General features: G+C 42.3%; 1 protein-coding gene across 6 annotated transcripts in view; it reads left to right on the plus strand.

The window, feature by feature from the left end:
- The window catches only part of taf2 (TAF2 RNA polymerase II, TATA box binding protein (TBP)-associated factor), a 122,541-nt gene that overhangs the window by 82,534 nt on the left and 17,530 nt on the right, over nucleotides 1-22,477 (plus strand). For all 6 annotated transcript variants that reach the window (XM_041189522.1, XM_041189523.1, XM_041189526.1 and 3 more), the window contains one exon: nucleotides 10,799-10,908. In XM_041189522.1, coding sequence (XP_041045456.1) covers nucleotides 10,799-10,908 — 110 coding nt within the window. The remainder of the gene's footprint in view (nucleotides 1-10,798; nucleotides 10,909-22,477) is intronic.

A 22,477-nucleotide genomic window follows, 5' to 3' on the forward strand; every position in this document is an offset into this window, starting at 1 on the left:
GCTTAGGAACCAGCTGTTCATAAGACAGGGTTGAACCAGGAAAGAATAGGAAAGTACAACTTGGGAACCAAGGAGATGTAATAGCTACTGGGTGTTGTCGTCTGATCACTTTATTATAGCGAATCAAAGAAGAGCACCAATGTAGAAGAGACTACATCCTGAGCAGTGACCACAGTAACTGATTGAAAGAAGTACAACTAAATTGCACACAAGGTTGTGGTCTCTGCACTGAGGAGACCAAATGCAGATTGGTTAAACACTTTACAGAACACTTCTGTTCAATCTGTAAGGGTGACCCTGAACTTCGGTTCTCTGCCCCATTCCTACTCTGACCTCTGTCCTCAACCTGCTGAACTGTTCCAGTGAAGCTCAATGTAAGCTTGAGGAACAGCACTTATCTTCCAGTTAGGCATTTTATAGCCTTCAGCACTGACATGCAGTTCAACAATTTGAGTTTGTAACCTCTGCTCCCATTTTGTTCCTTTTTCCTCTGCTGAGGTTGGTCTTTCTCTCTTGTTTTACTCTGTTTTGCATTCAGTTGATAGCTGTTCATGATTCTGCTGTGCACACTTATTCCTCTGGACAGATCTTTAATTTCTTTACTTGCCCCATTATCACTTACTTTGACATTTCACCAATCAGCCCTTTTGTCATTTAATCTCTCTGACCTTCCACCCCATCACAGACCTTCCCTTTTGTTCTTTTTCCCAAACACTCTCCCTTTTGCTTGCTTAAAACCCATTGCAGCTCTTAACTTTTCCCAGTTCTGATGAAAGGTCATTGACCTGAAACATTAACACTTTTTCTCTCTGTAAAGATCTGCCAGGCCTGCTGAGTATTTCCCGCATTTTCTGCTTTTATTATTAAAGGCAGATGAAATTTTTTTTTGAAGTAGGCTTTTTGAATGGTTCATAGTCAAGCTATTTCCATCACTTTATGAAACACTTCATTTACCTGGTTATTATGCAGAGCTGAGATTCAGCTTTCCGAGCTGAATCTTGATGCCAGGTGGCACCAGGAAGCTATTCTATCCTGGATAACTCCAGCAATAGCTTTTATCAGACCATAGTATGATACAGCACAGAACATGGATATTCAAACATTCCTGTCTGTGATGGCTCTTTGAAAAGTCTATCCCAATCACTACAGTTCCCCTGCTTTTTTTCCCCATAACCCTGCAAATTTTTTCTCTTCCAGTGTTGATCCAATTCTCTTTCCAAAAAAGAAAAATTGCATTTATATAGTACTTTTCACGAGTTCCAGATGTCTCCAAATGCTTTACAGCCAATAAAGAACTTATGAAGTGTAGTCATTGTTGTAATTTTGCTTTTTATTTAATCATTCTCAGAACATGGGCATTGCTGGCTAGGCCAACATTTATTGCCCATCTCCTAATTGCCCTTGAGAAGGTGGTGGTGAGCTGCATGGTTGCAGTCCATGTGGTGTAGATACACCCACAGTGCTGTTTGGAAGGGAGCTGCAGGGTTTTGACCAATAATAGCAAAGGAACTGCGATGTAGTTTCAAGTCAGGATGGTATGTGGCTTGGAGGGGAAATTGCTGTGGTGGTATTCCCATGCATCTGCTGCCTTTATCCTTGTAGGCGGTAGAGCTCATGGGTTTGGAAGGTGCTGTCGAAGGAGCCTTGATGAGTTGCTGTACTGCATTTTGTTGATGGTGCACACTGCTGCTGCTGCAGTGAATCAGTGGTAGAAGAAGTGAATGTTCAAGGTGGTGGCTGGAGTGCCTCAAGTGGTCTTCTTTGTCCGAATGGTGTTGAGCTTCTTAAGTGTTGCTGGAGTTGCACTCATCCAGGCAAGTGGAGAGCATTCCATCATACCCCCTGACTTATGCCTTGTACATGGTGGACAGGCTTTGGGGCATCAGGAGAGGAGTTACTCGCCACAGAGTTCCCAGTCTTTGACCTGTTCTTGTAGCCACTGTATTTATATGGCTGGTCCAGTTCAGTTTTTAGTTAATGGTAAGTCCCAGGATGTTGATAGTGGAGAATTCAGTGATGGTAATACCATTGAACATTGAGGGAGGATGGTTAGATTTTCTCTTGTTAAAAATGATCATTGCATGGCACTTGTGTGGAGCAAATGAAACTTGCCATTTATCAACCTAAGCCTGAATGTTATCCAGGTTTTGCTTCACATGGACATAAACTGTGACAGTATCGGAGGAGACATGAATAGTGCTGAACATTATGCAATCATCAGGGAGCGTTGCCACTTTTGACCTTATGGTGGAAGGAAGGTCATTGATGAAACAGCTGAAGATGGTTGGGCCTAGGACATTACACAGAGGAACTCCTACAGCGATATCCTGCAACCGAGGCAATTAGCCTGCAGTAACCGCACCATCATCCTTTGTGTTAGGTATGACTCCAACTAATTGTGAGTTTTTCCCCGATTCCCATTGACTCCAGTTTTTGCTTGATTCCGCACTCGGTCAGTTTGTACCTTGGGGTCATGGGTAGTCACTCTACCCCACTTCTGGGCTCAACTCTTTTGTCCATGTTTGAACCAAGATTGTAGTGAAGTCAGGAGCTGAGTGGCCCTGGCGGAACCCAAATTGATCATCAGTAAGCAGGTTATTGTTGAGTAAGTGCAGTTTCGCACTGTCAACAGCCCCTTCCATCACTTTGCCGATGATTGAGGGTATACTTTTGGGGCAGTAATTGGCTGGGTGGATTTGTCCTTTTTTGTGCAGGGCATACCTAGGCAATTTTCCACATTGCTGGATATATGCCAATGTTGAAACTGTACTGTATCAGCTTGTCTAGGAGCGAGGCTGTCTCTGGAGCACAAGCCTTCAGTACTATTGCTGGAATGTTGTCAGGGCCCATTGTCTTTGCAGTATCCAGTGCCTTCAGCTGTTTCTTGATAACCCATGGAATGAATCGAATTGACTGAAACTGGCATCTGTGATGATGGGGCCCTCAGTAGTAGGCCGAGATGGATTATCTGCTGGCTGAAGGTGGTTGTGAATGCTTCACCCATGTCTTTTCCACTGATGTGTTGGGTTCCCCCATCTTTGAGGATAGGGATATTTGAGGAGCCGCCTCCTCCAGTTAGTTGTCTAATTGTCCACCACCATTCAAGACAGGATGTGGCAAGACCGGAGAGCTTCGATCTGATCTGTTGGTTATGAGATCGCACAGCTACTTCTGCTGTTTGGCATGCAAGTAGTCCTGTGTTATAGCTTCTCCAGTTTGACACCTCATTTTTAGCATGTGTTGTGCTGCTTCTGGCATGCCCTCCTGCACTCTTCATTGAACCAGGGTTGATCCCTGGGCTTGATGGTTATGGTAGAGTGGGGGATATGCTTGACCATGAGGTTTTCAGAGTATCGTTGAAAACAGTTCTGCTACTTATGGTCCACCATACCTTATGGGTGCCCAGATTTGAGTTCTGGATCTGTTCAAAATCTATCCCATTTCGCATGGTGGGAGTGCCACGCAACACAATGGAGGGTATCTTCAGTGTGAAGACAGGACTTTGTCTTCACAAGTCTCCATTGTGCGGTGGTCACTCATACCAATATTGTCATGGACAGATGCATCTATGATAGGTAGATTGGTGAGGATGAGGTCAAGTAAGTTTTTCCCTCTTGCTGGTTCCCATACCACCTGCCGGAGACCCAACCTAGCAGCTGTGATCTTTAGGACTCGGCCAACACGGTCAGTAATGATGCTACTGAGCCACTCTTGGTGATGGGCATTAATTTCTTCCACCCAGAGTACGCTTTGCGCCCTTGCAACCCTCAGTGCTTCTTCCAATTGGTGTTCAACATGGAGGACTACTGATTCATCAGCTGAGGCAGGGGTGCTAAGTGGTAATCAGTAAGGTTTCCTTGTCCATGTTTGACCTAATGTCATGAGACTCCATGGGGTCCAAAGTCAATGTTGAGGACTCAGGGCAACTCCCTCCCGACTGTATACCACTGTGCTGCCATCTCTGCTGGGTCAGTCCTACTGGTGTGACAGGACATACCCAGGGATGATGATGGTGTTGTCTGGGATATTGTCTGTAAGATATAATTCTGCAAGTATGACTGTGTTAAGCTGTTGCTTGACTAGTCTGGGACAGCTCTCCCAATTTTGGCACAAGCCCCTCATATGTTATTAAGAGGGACCCTGCAGGGTGGATCTGGCTGAGTTTGCTGTTGTCATTTCCGGTGCTTCAATCGATGCTAAGTGGTCTGTCTGGTTTCATTTCTGCTTTTTAGACTTTGTAGTGGTTTTATGCAACTGAGTGGCATGCTAGGCCGTTTCAGAGGGCATTTAAGAGTCAACCCCATTGCTGAGAGTCTGGAGTAATATGTAGGCCAGACTAGGTGAAATGGCAGATTTCCTCCCCTAAAGGACGTTTGCAAACCAGATGGGTTTTTACGACAATTGACTTGATTTCATGGTCACCATTACTGATAATAGATTTTAATTCCAGATTTATTAATTGAATTTGAATTCCACCAGCTGCAATGGGATTTGAACCTATGTCCTTAGAGCATTAGCCTGGATCTCTGAACTACTAGTCCAGTGACATCACCATCATGCCACAGCCTCACCATAAGGAAAGTTATTATTGAATCAGCTTCCACCATCCTTTTCAGGCAATGCATTTCACATTCATAACTCACTGTGCAAATATTTCCTCATGTTGCCTCTGGTTTTTTGGCTAATTAACTTAAATCTGTCCCCTCTGGTTACCAACCCTTTTGCCACTGGCAACCGTTTCTCCTTAATTATTCTACCAAAACTTAGCATGATTTTGAGGACCTATCAAACTTCCACTTAACCTTCTCTGCTCCAAGGGAACAACCCCAAATTCTACAGTGTCTCCCCATAATGGAAGTCCCTCATCCCTGGTACAATTCTAGTAAATATTTTCTGCATCCTCTCTAAGATCTTGACACCCTTCCTGAAGTGTGGTGCCCAGAATTGAACACAGTACTCCAGCTGAGGCCTTACCAGTGTTTTAGTATAACTTGCATTTGGTCTTTGTTTTATCAATAAAGGTCCAATGGCTTGTATGCCTTTTAATGGACCTCTCAACTTGCCCTGCCACATTCAACAATTGTTTTACACACACACCAGGTCCCTCTTCCTGCATCCCCGTTAAAATTGTACCTTTTAGTTTATTTTGTTTCTCCTCATTTCTCTAACCAAAATTAATCCCTTCACACTTCTGTTAAGTTTCATCTGCCATGTGCCTGCCCTCTTGAAGTTCTCTACTCTCCTCACATTTCTGATTTTCATGCCATCTGTAAACTTTGAAATTAAGCCCTCTCTACCCAAGGTCATTAATATGTAATCATAACAGAGCTGCTGAGACCACTGCACACTTTCCTCCAGTCTGAAAAACAATCGTTCACCACTACTCTGTACCTTTTGTCGTTTAACGAAACTTCCCCTTTAACCCCTTGGGCTTTAGATATGGGGGAAGAGGGATTTCAGATATTTTACCTGTTCTGTTTCCATTTTTTGTTTATTATTACTCCCTGATATTTTTCTTTGAAGCAAAATTGTCTGCAGTTTCTGCTGTTTTTTTTGTTGCTTTTTTAAGGCTTATTCTTTGCTGTGCTGTTACATTTTGAAAACCCATTTTTGGTGGAGTGATTTTTTTTTTGCTCCCTTTTTCTTGAATTTTACTCTTTTGACGCACCATTACCCACTCCTGGCTCTGAGTTTTGTCCTGACAACAGCCTGTGACTCCTCCTGATCCTAGTGATTTCTTTGGATGACCCTTTCCACTGCTCAAAGTGCTCTTCGCTTGTGATTAATGATTCCTGCACCCAGAAATGCTTTAAAGGGGGAAAAGGCAGGAGAGAATGGGAAAGAGTAGCAGAAGAGGGCAAACAGAATGAATCTCAACAGGACAGAGTGAGACACAATATAGGAAGGAATGGACAAAATGTCAGACGCACACTCATTGTCACGCATGCATCTTTAACACGTTCACTCTGTTACCGAAGATCTGGCACAGCTTTCACTTTTTTTGATGTTGGGTTTTTTATTCGCTCATGCAATGTAGGCGTCGCTGACTAGGCCATTTGTTGCCCATCCCTAATTACCCTCGAGAAGGTGGAGGTGAGTTGCCTTCTTGAACTGCTGCAGCCCATGTGGTGTATGAGATCCACAGTGCAGTTAGGAAGGGAGTTTCAGGATTTTGACCCAGTGACAGTGAAGGAATAATTCCAAGTTAGAAAGATGTGTGATTTGAAGGGGAACTTGCAGATGGTGGTGTTCCCATGCTTTGCCACCCTTGTCCTTCTACGTGGTAGGGGCCATGGATTTAGAAGGTGCTGTCGAAGGAGCCTTGGTGAATTGCTGCAGTGTATCTTGTAGATGGTATACACTGCTGCATCAGTGGTGGTGGGAGTGAATGTTGGACTTGGTGGATGGGATGCCAATCAAGCAGGTTGCTTTGTCCTCAATGGTATTGAGCTTCTTCAGTGGTATTGGCACTGCACTGATCCAGGTGAGTGGAGAGTATTTCATCACACTCCTGACTTGTGCCTTGTAGATGGTGGACAGGCTTTGGGAAGTCAGCAGGTGAGTTACTCTCCACTGAATTCCCAGCCACTGACCTCTTGTAGCCATGGTATTTATATGGCTGGTCCAATTAGTTTCTAATCAATGGTAAGTCCCAGGATGTTATTAGTGGGGGGTTCAGCGATGCTAATGTCCTTGAATGTCAAGGGGAGATGGTTGGATTCTTTCTTGTTGGAGATGATCATTGCGTTGCGCTTGTGTGGTGCAAATGTCATTTACCAGTCATCAGCCCAAGCCTGGATATTGTCCAGGCTTTGCTGCAGCATCTGAGGAGTCACGATTGGTGCTGAACATTGTGCAATCATCAGCGAACATCCCCACTTCTGACCTTATGATGGAAGGAAGGTCATTGATGAAGCAGCTGAAGATGGTTGGGCCTAGGACACTACCCTGAGGAACTCCTGCGGTGATGTCCCGGGGCTGAGATGATCGACCTCTAACAACCACAATTATCCATGTTTGTTCCAGCTATGACTGCAACCACTGGAGATTTAACCCCCTGATTCCCATTGACTTCAGTTTTGCTAGAGATCCTTGATGCCACATTCGGTCAAATGCTGCCTTGCTGTCAAGAGCAGTCACTCTCACCTCAACTCTGGAGTTCAACTCTTTTTTTGTCCATGTTTGAACTAAGGCTGTAATGAGGTTAGGAGCCAAATGACCCTGACGGAGCAACAGTGAGCATGTTATTGCTAAGCACTTTGATGATTGAGAGTAGACTAAATGGATGGTAATTAACTTGGTTGGATTTGTCTTGTTTTTTGTGGACAGAACATATCTGGGCAATTTTCCACCTTACCTGGTGGCTACCAGTGTGTAGCTGTACTTGAACAGCTTGGCTAGGGGCGAGGCTAATCCTGGAGCACAAGTCTTCAGGACAATTGCCAGAATGTTGTCAGAGCCCATAGCCTTTGCAGTATCTGGTGCCTTCAGCCATTTCTTGATATGACTTAGAGTGGAGCAAATTTGCTGAAGATGGCAGCTGTGACACTGGGGACCTCAGTAGGAGGCTGAGATCGATCAACCACTCAGCAATTCGGGCTGAAGATGGCTGCAAATGCTTCAGCCTTTTGCACTGATGTGCTGGGCTCCCACATCAATGAGGATGGGGATATTTGTGGAGCCTTCTCCTCCAATTAGTTGTTTAATTGTCCACCACATTCATGCCTGGATATGACAAAACTGGAGAGCCTCGATCTGATCAGTTGGTTGTGGGATCGCTCAGCTCTGTCTGTTGCATCCTGTTTCTGCTGTTTGTCATCAATTAGTCCTGTGTTGTAGCTTAACCAGATTGTCATCTTATTTTTCGGTATGCTTTGTGCTGCTCCTGGCATGCCCTCCTGTACTCTTCATTGAACCAGGGTTGATCCTGACTTGAAGGTAATGGTAGAGTGGAGGACATGCCAGGCCATGAGATTTCAGTTGTGGTTGTATACAATTCTGCTGCTGCTGATGACCCACAGCATCTCATGGATGCCCAGTTTTGAGTTGCTAGATCTGTTCAAAATCTATTCCATTTAACATGTTGGTAGTGCCACACAACATGATGGAGGGTATCCTCAATGTGAAGGCGGTCACTCTTACCAGTGTTGTAATGGACAGATGCATCTGCGACAGGTAGATTGGTGAGGATGAGGTTAAGTGGGTTTTTCCATCTTATTGATTCCCTTACCACCTGCCACAGACCCAGTCTAGCAGCTATGCCCTTAAGGACTTGACCAGTTCAGTCAGTAGTGGTGGTACTGAGCTACTCTCGGTGACAGACATAGATGTCCCCCACCCAGAATACATTCTGTGCTCTAGCCACTCTGTGCTTCCTCCCAGTGGTATTCAACATGGGGGAGTACTGATTCATCAACTGAAGGGTGGGGGACAGTAGGTGGGTAACCAGTAGGAGGTTTCCTTGACCATGTTTGATCTTATGCTTCATGAGACTTCATGGGGTCCAGAGTCAATGCTGAGGATTCCCAGGGCAACTCCTTCCGGACTGTATACCACTTTGCTGTCACCTCTGGTGGATCTGTCCTGCCATTTGGACAGGACATAACCAGGCATGGTGATGGTGGTGTCTGGAACATCTTCTGTAAGGTCCGATTTACAGTCATGCTCACGGAGTATATTCTGTGTCAGGCTGTTGATTGACTAGCCTGTGGGACAGCTCTTCTAATTTTGGCACAAGATGTTAGTAAGGATCAACAGGGCTGGGTGTGCCATTGTCATTTCCAGTGCCTAGGCCAATGCTGGGTGACCCATCTGATTTCATTCCATTTAGGTTTTGCAGTGGTTTGATACAACTGACCGGCATGTTTGGCCATTTCAGAGGAAAGTTAAGATCAACCGCATTGTGGGTCTGGAGTCACATGTAGGCCAAATAAGATAAGGACAGCAGATTTCCATCCCCTAAAAACATTAGTGAACCAGATGGATTTTTACGACATTTGACAATGGTTTCATGGTCATCATTATACTAGCTTTTAATTCCATATTTATTTTTATTAATTGAATTTAAATTCCACCAGCTGCGATCGTGGGATTTGATGGTGGGGACTAGGCATTAGCCTGGCCTCTGGATTACTAGCCTAGTGACATTACCACTACGCCAAGCCTCCCCTCGAAGTGTTCAGAATAAGCTTCACTCTGGAAAAAAGTGCTGTTTTACTTCAATAAAATGTTCCAGATATTTGCCATTTGTCTCAGATGTTCAAGAGAAGGATTAAAAACCAGCTTCACTCTTTGGGAAAATATGCTATTTTGATACAGCTATGATAGATTTGAGTTATTTTGCCCTAGTCAGTTCCCAAGAGAGGAGCCAAGCCTTTTGCTTCAAATGTAAGCATCTTTTGGAACTTGTCCAAATATATGTTTGATAGCTTTTGTAAAAAATTGAATAAGCTGTTGTTTAATTTGGTTTGTCTCCACTCATTTTCTCAAGTCTATTTCTAAGCCTGGCCAATTCAACTTGGGCAATTAGTCTGAAGTCTTCTGAGTGTTGATAGCCAGGCCAGATAGCTTCTGTAGGCAGAAAAGGATAAGATTAATAACTAGTAAAATCTGTATTGCGTCATTGCTGTTATTCATACATTGTTGTCTATTAAAAGGCTGAGTGTAGTTTTCTTGTCACTTTCCAAAGTCATGGACTGTCTCTTGAAACCTCTTGTGGTAAAAACAGTAAACCAAGATAAGTGAGAAGTGTTCCCAGTTCATGCTCTAGGCATGCACAATTTTATGTGGATATTTCAGCAATTTGAGGAACTCTGGAACATAGTGATCAAAAGCTTTATTTATTAGTGTTTTGAAACCGTGAAACTGAATATCTCAAGCAAAAGGTACTTTAAAAAAAGTAGAACAAACAAAAAGTGGGTTTAGAGAAAATGGCAAAATAACTAATGGAACTGCTGGAACTGTATAAAACGCTGGTTAGGCCACACAGAGCAGTCCTGGAATCCGCATTATAGGAAGGATGTGATTGCACTAGAGAGAGTGCAGAGGAGATTTACCAGGATGTTGCCCAGGCTGGAGAGTTTTAGTTATGAGGAGAAATTGGATAGACTGGGGTTATTATCCCTGGAGCAGAGGAGATTGAGGGGGACATGATTGAAGTGTATACAATTGTGAGAGGCATAGATAGGGTGGACAGGAAGGAACTTTTCCGCTTGGTGCAGGGATCAATAACCAAGGGGCATAGATTTAAGGTGAGGGGCAGGAGGTTTAGAGGGGATGTGAGGAAGAATTTTTTCACCCAGAGGGTGGTGGGAATCTGGAACTAACTGCCTGAAAGGATGGTAGAGGCAGAAACCTTCATAACTTTTAAGAAGTATTTGGATGTGCACTTGCGATGCCATGGCATACAAGGCTATGGGCCTAGGTGCTGGAAAAAGGGATTAGAATAGTTAGGTGCTTGTTTGACCAGCAGAGACTCGATGGACCAAAGGGCCTTTTTCTGTGCTGTGTAGACCTCTATGGCTCTATAGCATAAACATGTGGAGCATTAGTCTTGGGTGATAATAAATAATGCACCCGGATCACCGAGTGATCTGACTGCTATAATCCAAAGATAGTGAAGCTCAGCTAAATGCCCGGGTTCACTAAATTTATTATTGATCAGTTTGTTTTATTATATGCACCATTTTTCATTCATATACTTGCACAATGGTTCATCGATATTTTTTCCCAATCATACTATTTGGTTATCATGGATGCATATAACTCAAAGCAAATTCTGTTGTTTCATACTTTACAGGCATAAAGTTTTGAGTATGCTCAATAAAAACCCCCCTTTCACCAAGAATGCAGACTCTCCACTGTGCAATGAGGCCCTGGTGGACCAGCTCTGGAAACTAATGAACTCAGGTATATTTACAATCCTTAAAGATGGACTGTTATTTATGGTTTCTACTATCTGATTATTTTCTTCATTGTTGAATGTTCAGCAAATAATTATCTGCCATAGGAGTTAAAAGACTATAAAACAGATTGTTTGTATATTTATAAACACTTCCCTTGTTTTAATCACAATGAGAATATACTATGTCAGTTAGTATTTGTTATGCTTGTCCAAATTGAAGACAAGTGCCTCTATACAGTAAATTTTCTGTATATTTAACCATGCATTTTAAAACTTTGGTTGAGAGTTTTGACTCTTGTTTCTGTTTTCATCTTTAAAACTGCATTGCTTTTTCATACAGGTAAGTAATTTGAGAATATAAATCGCTGGTTGATGTATTATTCATATTTAGATTGCAGACTAAATATTATACATTATATTTGTATTAAATAAGCATATATACACAGGCTTATGTGCACTTTATTGATTGCTGTCTGTAAGCTTAAAATAATGCAAATAGAACAATAGCCCACATGTGTAAAATACAACATTACTCAACAGTTTCTTGTCCTGTGTGGTGTATTGCATCCATTTTAAACCTTAACTCTGTAACCATATGGAAATGGAAATTTGCAGCCAGTGACAGATTGTTCTCATATCATTCATTCAAAGTTTCACAACTTGCTTGTTTCTGTTGTTCAAATTTTTTGTGTATTTTACAACATTTAGAGAAGTTTTTTTATTCATTCGTGGGATATGGACGTCGCTGGATAGGCCAGCATTTATTGTCCATTCTTAATTGCCCGTGAGAAGGTGATGGTGAGCTGCCTTCTGAACCACTGCAGTCCCTGTGGGGCAGGTATACCCGCTTTGCCATTAGGGAGAGAGTTCCAGGATTTTGACCCAACAACAATGAAGGAATGGCAATATATTTCCAAGTCAGGATGGTGAGTAGCTTGGAGGGGAGCTTCCAGGTGGTGGTTCCTATCTATCTGCTGCCCTTGTCCTTCTAGATGGTAGTGGTTGTGAGTTTGGAAGCTGCTGCCTAAGGCACCTTAGTGAGTTCCTGCAGTGCATCTTGCAGATGGTACACACTGCTACCACTGTTCACTCGTGTAGGAAGGAGTGAAGGTTTGTGGATGGGGTGTCAATCAAACGGCTGCTTTGTCCTGGATGGTGCCAAGCTTCTTGAGCGTTGTTGGAGCAGTCCTCTTTCAGCCCATTGGAGAGTATCCCATCACACTCCTGACTTGTGCCTTGTAGATGGTGGACAGGCTTTGGGGAGTCAGGAGGTTACTCACTGCAAGATGCCTAACTTTTGACCTGCCACAGTATTTATATAGCTAGTCCAGTTCAGTTTCTGGTCAATGGAAACCCCCCCCCAGGATGTTGATAGTGGGGGATTCAGTGATGGTAATGCCATTGAATGTCAAAAGATGATGGTTAAGTGTTCTCTTGTTGGAGATGGTCATTGCCTGGCACTTGTGTGGCATGATTGTTACCTGCCACTTGTCAGCCCAAGCCTGGATATTGTTCAGGTATTGCTGCATTTGGACATTGGCTGCTTTAGTATCTGAGGGGTTACGAATGGTGCTGACCATTGTGTAATCATCAGCAAACATCCCTACTGTTGACCTTATGGAAGGAAGGTCATTGATGAAGCAGATGAAGATGGTTGGGCCTAGGACACAATGAACATACGAACAAGCCAATCAGCCCCTCGAGTCTACTCCACCATTTAATAAGATCATGGCTGATCTGATAGTAACCTGAAATCTGCATCCCACCTATCGCCTCCTTGCTTACCAAGAATCTACCCTTAAAAATATTCAAAGTCTCTGCTTCCACCACCTTTTCAGGAAGAGAGTTCCAAAGACTCATGACCCTCTGAGTAAAAAAATTTGCCTCATCACTGTTTTTCAAATGGGTGACCCCTTATTTTTAAACCGTGGCTCCTAGATTTAGATTCTTCCAGGCGGAAACATCCTCTCCCCACTGACCCTGTCAAGACCCCTCAGGACCTTATAGGTTTCAATCAAGTCACCTCTTACTCTAAACTTCAGCGGGTACAAGCCTTGTCTGTCCAACCTTTCCTCATAAGACAACCTGCTTATTCCAGGTATTAGTCTGGTAAACTCCTCTGAACTGCTTTCAAAACTTCTAAAGCTGTTGTACCCTGAGGAACTCCTGCAGTGATGCGCTGGAACTGAGATGATTGACCTCCAACAACTACAACCATCTTCCGTTGTACTAGGTATGACTCCAACCAGGGGAGAGTTTTCCCTCTGATTCTCATTGACTCCAATTTTGTTAGAGCTCCTTGCTGCCATAGTCAGTCGAATGCTTTCTTGATATCAAGGGTAGTCACTCTCACCTCACCATTACTATTACCAATGCAGTCTTCTGTACAGATTTGTTTTCAGGCAAATTATTTCTAAAGCTGTTGTAGATCTGATCATTTCAGATACTCTGGTAACGAAATAGTTATACTTGTTAACTGTGATTTCTGATGTGCTCAATAAAAATGTCAGTCATTGGGGCACCAGAAGTTCTGGCTAAGTTTAGTTTTTAGTGTATTATGTTATGAAAGTCTGCTCCAGATGTTTTTCTTTGTGTAGAGACCTTCAAATTGAAGGACATAGCTGCTTTGAAGTCTGTTCAACTTTAAAATGGAATATTTGGTTTAGTTAATTTGATGGTTTCAAACCAATACAAAATTATAATTCAAGATTTAACAAAGAATGTGTTTTGTTTTTGTTTTTGTAACCTCAAAGATGGCTTGACTTAAAGGATAAACAAATTTATTATCACTTTTTTGGGAGCAGCGGGTTATACCGAATGAAAAGGTTTTTGTAGAAACTTTCATATAGAAAATAGGTATAGAAATACTTGAACTTTTGAAAAATGTTAATTGGTGATCATTCTATATTATAGTTCCTATGAAATTGTCAGAAATTTAGTAGTCAACTATACAAGCTACCTTTTATAGCCATATTCTCAGGTGGAAAATTGATCAAAAGCTTTCAGTAGGTTTGGTGCATAAATACCCTTGATTATAAATGGCTGTTAATATTTAATTGCAATGGTAAATCACGCTTTTAATAGTGCCAGTGAGATTTCATTACAATGCAGAAAACCTCTGAACCTAAGACAGCCACTGATTCTGTTTTATGATGGAAGTGGGCATTGGGTTTATCATTTGTTGATGGTTCTGAAGCCACCCTGATTATTAGGTAGTGTGATTCCTTCGATTTTTGAGTAGAGCATGATTGCTCCTATTGCAAACTCACACTTGACCACTAGTTTTAGCTCTGTCTTCCTTGGCCACGGCAGGAAGGCAATTGGAAGAAAATCATATATTTAACGATAACAATGGACACAGTTTTTTCACCATTTCTAAATTATTTCACGTTTCTTTTGCCAAGCCCTGCACAATAGCCAAGACCGGTTTACGGGGGGGGGAAAAAAGCTTGCAGGAGTAGACATTTTGTTGGACTGGTGGTACTCAACATTGAAACCACATGTTCAAGATCTGCTCAGAACTATGAATTATTCTGCATCTCAGATGAAAGACCCGAAGTCACTCTGATCCAATTTGAAAGCTTGTAAAAGTTAGAATACAAAACAGCCTTTGGTTTTATTCAAATTTGCGTATGATTCTAATATCCTTTTCACAAATTAAGCATGTTAGTGGAATCTTTAGCCTCAGAATTTCCTGGTGTGTCCCTTTTTTTTATAATGCTGACATCACAAGCCGATAATTTATTAACTCTACTTGATTTTACAATAAATATCAGCCAGTAATTCACTTGGGGTTATTTGTATGGTTTCTGCGGTACTTACTACTGTGTTTAATAGCAGTTACAGATGTGAATAACATTAGTGTGCTAATTTAATGTGGCATTTCCAAACATTGCACAGATTTTTATTCAAATGTTGAAAATGATAAATCTTGTGAAAGAAGACACTAGCAGTTGTTGATAAAATATAATATAGACAAGACAGTTTCTGACCTGAGAGAGGATAAAATTCAAAAAATTATCGTCTCAGAAGCAATTTAATAATTGTAAAAACCTATGCATTTTGGTACCAAATACAATTTTTACACTGAGCAGCTGACTAGAAAAAAATGTTCGCTTTGGGCATAACCAGCAGCTCTGCTGATCATAAAATCCTATTAGCTGCACTAATTGGACTAACTTACCTCGGCATTTTACAACAAAACATACATAGTGCTGATTATTATACACTAGATCATTTGGTTTTATATGTGGTTTACAACCAAATACAACAAATTTGTCTATATTTCAAGACTATTATAGATGGAGAGTAACAACTTGGAATTCATCAATCGATCTCTGGAAATCTTCCAGGCTGCCAGTGATCTTTGAAATTCCTTTGTGAGAAGCAATGGGCTCATGAAGGAACAAGTCTAGCTGACAACATGGCACTTCAAATATGAACCCCTGCCAAATTGCTTAAAATAATGACCAAGGAAAAGTTAACAAATGGGTGTAGGACTTTGAAAAATCATTGTTCACTTGAGGTCTTTAGAAGAGGCAATGTTTCCAAATTTTCAGGAAGGAAACTAGAATTCTTAAAAAATGCATTAAAATCATATGCTCTGTTCATTATATAAGGCCTTAAAGGGAAATTTATTGCAAATGTATGCATACATCTTTGTGGATGCACAGTATATGCTAAAGCTGCACTGCTGCCAGATAATTCACTACACTATAATTAAGTAACTCGTTTAAGATTCAGAGTTGCCTTGCAGCATCCATTTTTCTGTTTGGCTACCACAAAGTCTCCTGGGCTCTTGGACATGGAGCTTTTGTTTTATTCATTCTCAGGATGCAGATATCACTAGCAAGGCCAAACATTTATCCTCCAGTCCTAGTTTCCTTTGAGAAGGTGATGTCGGGCCACCCTCTTGAACCCCTTCAGTCTGTATAGTGTTAGTCCTGACACAATTCTGTTAGGGGGGAGTCCTGGGATTTTGACGTAGAACCCATGAAGGAACGGCATTATATCCCCAAGTCAGGATGGGTGTGACTTGGAGGGCAACTTAGAGGTGATAGTAATCTCGTTGGTCTGCAGTCCTTGCCCTTCTAGCTGGTGGAGATCACAGGTTTGGAAGGGTGATGCTGAAGAAGCATTGCTGAGTTGGTGCAGTGCACTTGTATACTGTACACACTGCAGCTGATAATTGAGCAAGTAAATTGGTGGATGAGGTGCCGATCAAGTGGACTGCTTTGTCCTGAGTGCTGAGCTTCTTGAGTGACGGAGCCACGCTTGTCCTGGCAATTAGAAAATATTCTCTATCACACTATGCCTTCTTGATGTTTGAGAGTTTTTGGAATCTGAGGTTGAGCCACCTGCTGCAGAATACCCACCCTCTGACCTCCTCTAGTAACGATCATTTATGTGGCTAGTGCTGTTTAGTTTGTGGTCACTGGTGATTCCAGGATGTTGATAGTGGAGGGCTTGCCAGAGGTAATACCATTGCATGTCATGGGGAGGTGATGACCTCTGTTGTAGAAGCTGGCCATTGCTTGATATTCATGTGGTGCAAATGTTGCTTTCCACTTAATGGCCCCATATTGTCCAGGCCTTGCTGCAGCCCGGTATGGACTATTTCATTATTTGATGGATTGCGAATAGAATTGAACACTACAAAATCATCAGTAACCAACCCCACTTCTGATCTTATAATTGACAATAGATGGAGAGTAACAACTTGGAATTCATCAATCGATCTCTGGAAATCTTCCAGGCTGCCAGTGATCTTTGAAATTCCTTTGTGAGAAGCAATGGGCTCATGAAGGAACAAGTCTAGCTGACAACATGGCACTTCAAATATGAACCCCTGCCAAATTGCTTAAAATAATTGACATTGATGAAGCATCTGAGGATAGTTGGGCCTAGGATGATGGCATATATACACCTCCTTTTAAGAACCTGCTGAGATTACACAGGATAATGCAAAAGTAAGCAAAATTCTGAAATTACTGAATGTTAAAAACATATGGATATTGAAACTTGGGAGTAATCCACTAATGGGGCCCTGGCGTATTTTATGTAAAAAAATAAAAGTACAGGATGTTATTTTGGAAGAGCCTCAGCAATGAAACTGAAACATCAGATTATTTTTAAAAACACTTAGACCTGCTTTTGGTATTTTCCTTTGCTTATTCCAAGCACTGTCCCATCTGAAAGGACTGATGGTGGCATGTTGTGCCCTGTCGATGCTGTTTCATCAGTCATTAGATGTGCGAGAGTGCTCACGTATTTTTTCCCTACTTCCCTTTTGAATAGCCCTATTTTGTGGTTGTTTCCCTCCCGTGAAGTGTGACTAAAATTCGCAATTTAGAATTCAGGAGTTCAAAGATGTGCATCCATTTCCATCCGTATGAAAATTAAGCCTCTTTGTGCTCCATTGAGCTGCAAGATACCGCTGTCCTATATTTAAAATAATCACTGTTAGAGTTTTGCACAGTGTCAAGATTCATGAGAAGGAAACTGCACAATAACAGTAATTCTCTTGATGTAATATATTTCCTATGTTAATAGAAAAGAAATAGAATCTTGCTCCAAGTAAAATGGACCTGAAATAATACGATGGTGCCATATAGAAAAACTGAAAGGACATATACTATTGTTCCACTATATTGGCTGACTTCCTTTGTCTGGTGAAGCTCAGTAATTGATGCTGAGCCATATATTAAAATTGAAACCCCTGCTGAGAAATACTTCCAGAATGCATCAGTGTTAGTCCATAGCTTATTTGGTTGTTACATCTTGGAGGAAGAGATGACCTTTGTGGGTGATATGAAATACAAGTCCACTGGAAATAATTATGCAACAAAGAGCAAAAGTTTCTGAAATAAAAACAAAATGCAGGAAATATTCAACGGATCAGGCAACATCTGTGGAGAAAAACAGAGTTAACCTTTCAGGTTGATAATGGTCCTTCATCCGAATTGAGGAAAATTAGCAATGTAATAGGTTTTGAGCAAAAGGGGTGGAAGGCAGGAAAGTTTACCATGAAACCTTTTGACATTTCAGGGGTAAAATAAAGAAACAAAAGATGTCATAATATGTGAATGGCTGCATAGTGGTCATCCGAATGCAAATTGAAGGAGTAAAGAAAGAAGCAAGTAAAAACAAACCCAAAAAAAAAAGAAACAGCGTGGAGGCAGATGGTCTGACCTAAAATTGTTGAACTCAGTGTTGGGTCCAGAAGGCCGTAGAATGCCAAGTCAAAAGATGGTTGCTGTTCCTCGAGCCTGCGTTGAGGTTTATTTAAAAAAAACTTTGATAGGCCGAGGGCAGAAATGCCAGAGTGAGAGCAAGGTGGAGAATTGAAATGACGAATGACAGGAAGCTCAGGGTCATGCTTGTAGACTGAGCAGAGGTGTTCTGCAAAGAAGTCACCCAGTCTCTGTTTGTCCTCCCCAACATAGAGGAGACCATTTCATGAACAGCAAATGTAGTAAACTAAATTGAAATAAATATAAGTAAATTGCTTATTCATTTAGGAGCATTTGGAGCCTTGGATAGCGAGAAAGAATGAGGTAAAAAGGCAAGTATTGAAACTCCTGTCCTTGCAAGGAAAGGGAAGAGGGTGTTGGGCATGACTGAGGAGTGGACTAGGGTGTTGCGGAGGGAAAGGGATAATGTGTTAGGTGGTGGCATCACTCTGGAGGCGGCAGAAATGGTGGAGGATGGTCCATTGAATGTGGAGGCTGATGGGGTGAAAGCCTATTGTGATTCTGGGAAGGAGGTGCAAAGGGTTGAGAGCAGAAGTGCATGAAATAGATCAGCCACTCAGAATATTGTCAATCATGCTGGCTGGGGGTGGTGTGCAGGAGGAGTGCTCAGCTCAGGAAAAAGACCTATTGGAAGCACAAATATGGAAGGTTATGTAAGAAGAGGTACAATGGAGTCAGAGATACTGGGAAAATGGAATACAGGAAGTGAGGTGTGAGGAAGTGTAGTCAAGGTAGCAGTGGAGTTTGTGGGCTTGTAGTGAATATTTGTCGATAGTCTATCCCTAGAAATGGAGACAAAGAAGTGAAGGAAGGGAAGGGGAGAGTTGGGGGTGGACCAGGTCAAGATTCAAAAGTTTCTACCGTTTTGGAAAAAAAAATGAACTTACCAGTAAGTTGGTGATTAATGTTAGAAATATCTGGGGAGAAAGTACAAACAAGTCCATGACAACTGATGGAGTTTTGGATACAGTGGAGAAATTTTATTTGTGGAAGAGAAATTTGCTTAATGAAAATGTACTGCAATACTGACTACAATTACCCTCCCTCAAATTTAATAAAATATTAATTTTTTTAGCTTTTTATGCACTAAATAGTGTACAAATTCTGAATTGTAGTTATGATTAATGCTTACTCTGTTCCTCAGTTAATTATTATTTGTGCCATGCTGATTATACTTTGTATCAAATATGCTTTTATTTGCTGTTCTATAGAAATAGACTGTAAACATACATATGCAGCTGCAGTTCAAAAAGAAACACAACAGGATCAATATGTGGTGCTGACCACCATATGTACAATCATGTACTGCCTGGTCCTGCACCCAGCTGATTTGACTTTGCCCAGTAATGCATCGTTAGCTAGTTTGAATATCTTTGTGTGCCTCACTGACAGAGACACAAACAGGTCATCAGTTCCACAGTCTCAGACAGCAGAAATAGTTCCAAGTGCATCCAAATTCTCTGTGCCAGCAATCAGTCAACTGGCCATTTTTACATAACCAAAATTACTTTGGGACACCAAAATCTCTCAGGAATTGCTAGTGAGAGACCTTGCAAAATCCGGGGCAAAAATGAAGAATAGCTGAAATATACAGCAGCACTTCTTGGATAGTCACTCTCCAACTTTTCCTGCAGCTCAGTTTCTCTTTTGGTTTTAATTCTACGCATTTTCTGCCAGGGAATTTCACGAAAGAGCAGAGACTTGCTACTCAGGGCTGGGGGTCTTCTGCAATCAAGGAAGAAAAGCAATCGAGGAGCTACCAGTAATGCTGCTGGGGCCTGTACAGAGTCATGTTGACCATTACTGCTCCTAGGCTTAAAACTGAACCAACCACTCAACACTGACATAGGTACCAGAAACAACAACAGATGCTGTCCAGTCCACCCAACAAAGTTGTCCTCACCATGTTTCATCACCAACAAGACAGATTCATTAGACATGACAGCACGATGATATGCTGTCAGATGGAGTGTCTCTGGAAGTTCTTGAGATTTATTCTGGAACCCATGAAGTCTAATGGCATCAGGTCAAACATGGGCAAGGAAACCTATGCTGAATACCATCTATTGCCTCATTCAACTGATGAATCCTTCATGTTGAACATCACTTGGAAGAAGCACTGTAGATAGCAAGAGCACAGAATGTATTCTGTTTGGGGGACTTTAATGTCCTTCATTGAGTGGTTTCATAGCGGCCACGAGTGACCAAGCTGTCTGAGTCCTGAATGGCACGTCTGCCAGACTAGGCTTGCTGCAGCTGCTGAGAGAACCGACATTGGGGAAAAACATACTTGAGCACATCATTGCAAGCCTACCTGTCACAGATGCTGTCCATGTCACTTTTGGTAGAAGTGACCACCACACAGCCCTTGTGGAGACAGAGTTCTTCACACTGAGGGCACCCTCCATTGTGTTGTGTGGCACTACCGCTGCTAAATGGAATAGACTCAAAACACCATGAGTCACTATGACCCATCAGCAACAGCAGAATTGTATTCAACCATAATCTATAACTTCATGGCCTGGGCATATCTCTTACTTTACCATTATCATCAATCCAGGGGACCAACCATATTTCAATGAGGTGTGTAGAAAAGCATTGCAGGAGCAGCACCAGGCATACCTGAAATGAGGTGCCAACCTGGTGAAGCTACAACACAGACTACATATTTGCTAAACAGTGGAAGCAGCATGCGATAGACAGAGCTAACAGATCAGATAAAAGCTCTGCAGTCCTGCAGCATCCATTTTCTGAATGGTGGTGGACAATTGAACAACCAACAGGAGGAGGCGGCTGCAAAGACATACCCATCCTCAGTGATGGGGAAGCCCAGCAGTCAGTGCAAAAGACAAGGCTGAAGCAATTGCAACCATCTTCAGCCAGAAGTGCCAAGTGGAAGATCCATCTTGACCTCCTTCTGAGGCTCCCACCATCAAAAATGCCAGTCTTCATCCAATTCCATTCACTCCCAGTGATGTTGAGAAATGGCTGAAGACGCTGGATGTAGCAATTGCTTTGGACCCTGAAAACATCCCAGTTATAACACTGAAGAGTTGTGCTCAAGAACGAGCCATGCTGTTGGTCAAATTTTTCAGTACAGCTGCAATGCTGGTATTTACCTGGCAGTGTGGAAAATTGCTCAGGTATTATTCGCTTCACAAGAGCAAGACAAATTCAGTTTGGTCAATTATTGCCCAACAGTCTACACTCAATCATCAGCAAAATTATGGAAGGTGCCATTGACAGTGCTATTAGGCGCCACTTATTCAGCGACAACCTGATCACTGATGTTCAGTTTGGGTTTTGCCAGGACCACTTGGCTTCAGACCTCTTTGCAACCTTGGTCCAAACATGGGCAAAAGAGCTGAATTCAAGAAGTGAGGTGACTGAGTGCCCTTCACAATAGCGTGGCATTTGACTAAGTGTGACATCAAGGACCAAAATTGACGTCATTGGGAATCAGGGGAGAAAACTCCCCTGGTCCAACTGAGCACAAAGGAAGATGGTTGTGGTTGTTTTGAAGCCAATCATCTCAATCCCAGGAAATTGCTTCAGGAGATCCTCAGGGTAGTGCCCTAGGACCAGCCAACTTTAGCTGCTTCACCAATGACTTTCTCTTGAACGTTAAAGCCAGAAGTGGGGATGATTGCACAATGTCCAGTACCATTTTCAGCAACTGAGGTACTGAAACAGTCCATGGTTGCATACAGCAAGACCTGGACAATATTCAGGCATGGGCTGATCAGTGACAAGTGATATTCACACCACACAGGTGTGAGACAATGACCATCTCCAACAAGAGAGAATTCAACCATCACCCTCAACATTCAGTGGCATTATTAGTGCTGAATCTCCCACCAGCAAATCCTGGGGTTACCATTGATCAGAAAATTAGCTGGATGGCACATAGGAATGTGGTGGCTACATGAATTATTACGAGGCTCGCCCCTATTCCCTAAAGCCTGCCCACTGTCTGCAAATCACAAGTCAGAACTGTGATGGAATACCCTCCCCTTGTATGGCTAGGTGCTGCTCCAGCAACACCCAAGAAGCACAACATCAGCCCACTTGATTGGCACATCATCATCCAGCACCATCAACATTCAATCCCTCCACCACCAGCATAGCAGTGTATACCACCTGCAAGTTGCGCTGCAGTAATTCACCAAGGCTCCTTTGACAGCACCTTCCAAACTAGTGACCTCTACCACCTAGAAGGACAAGGGAAGCAGAAACATAGGAACACCACCACCTGCAAGTTCCCCTCCAAGTCACATACCATCCAGTCTTGAAACTTGCCCTTCCTTCATCATTGGGTCAA

This window comes from Carcharodon carcharias, chromosome 6, assembly GCF_017639515.1.
Source record: "Carcharodon carcharias isolate sCarCar2 chromosome 6, sCarCar2.pri, whole genome shotgun sequence".
NCBI lineage: Eukaryota > Metazoa > Chordata > Chondrichthyes > Lamniformes > Lamnidae > Carcharodon > Carcharodon carcharias.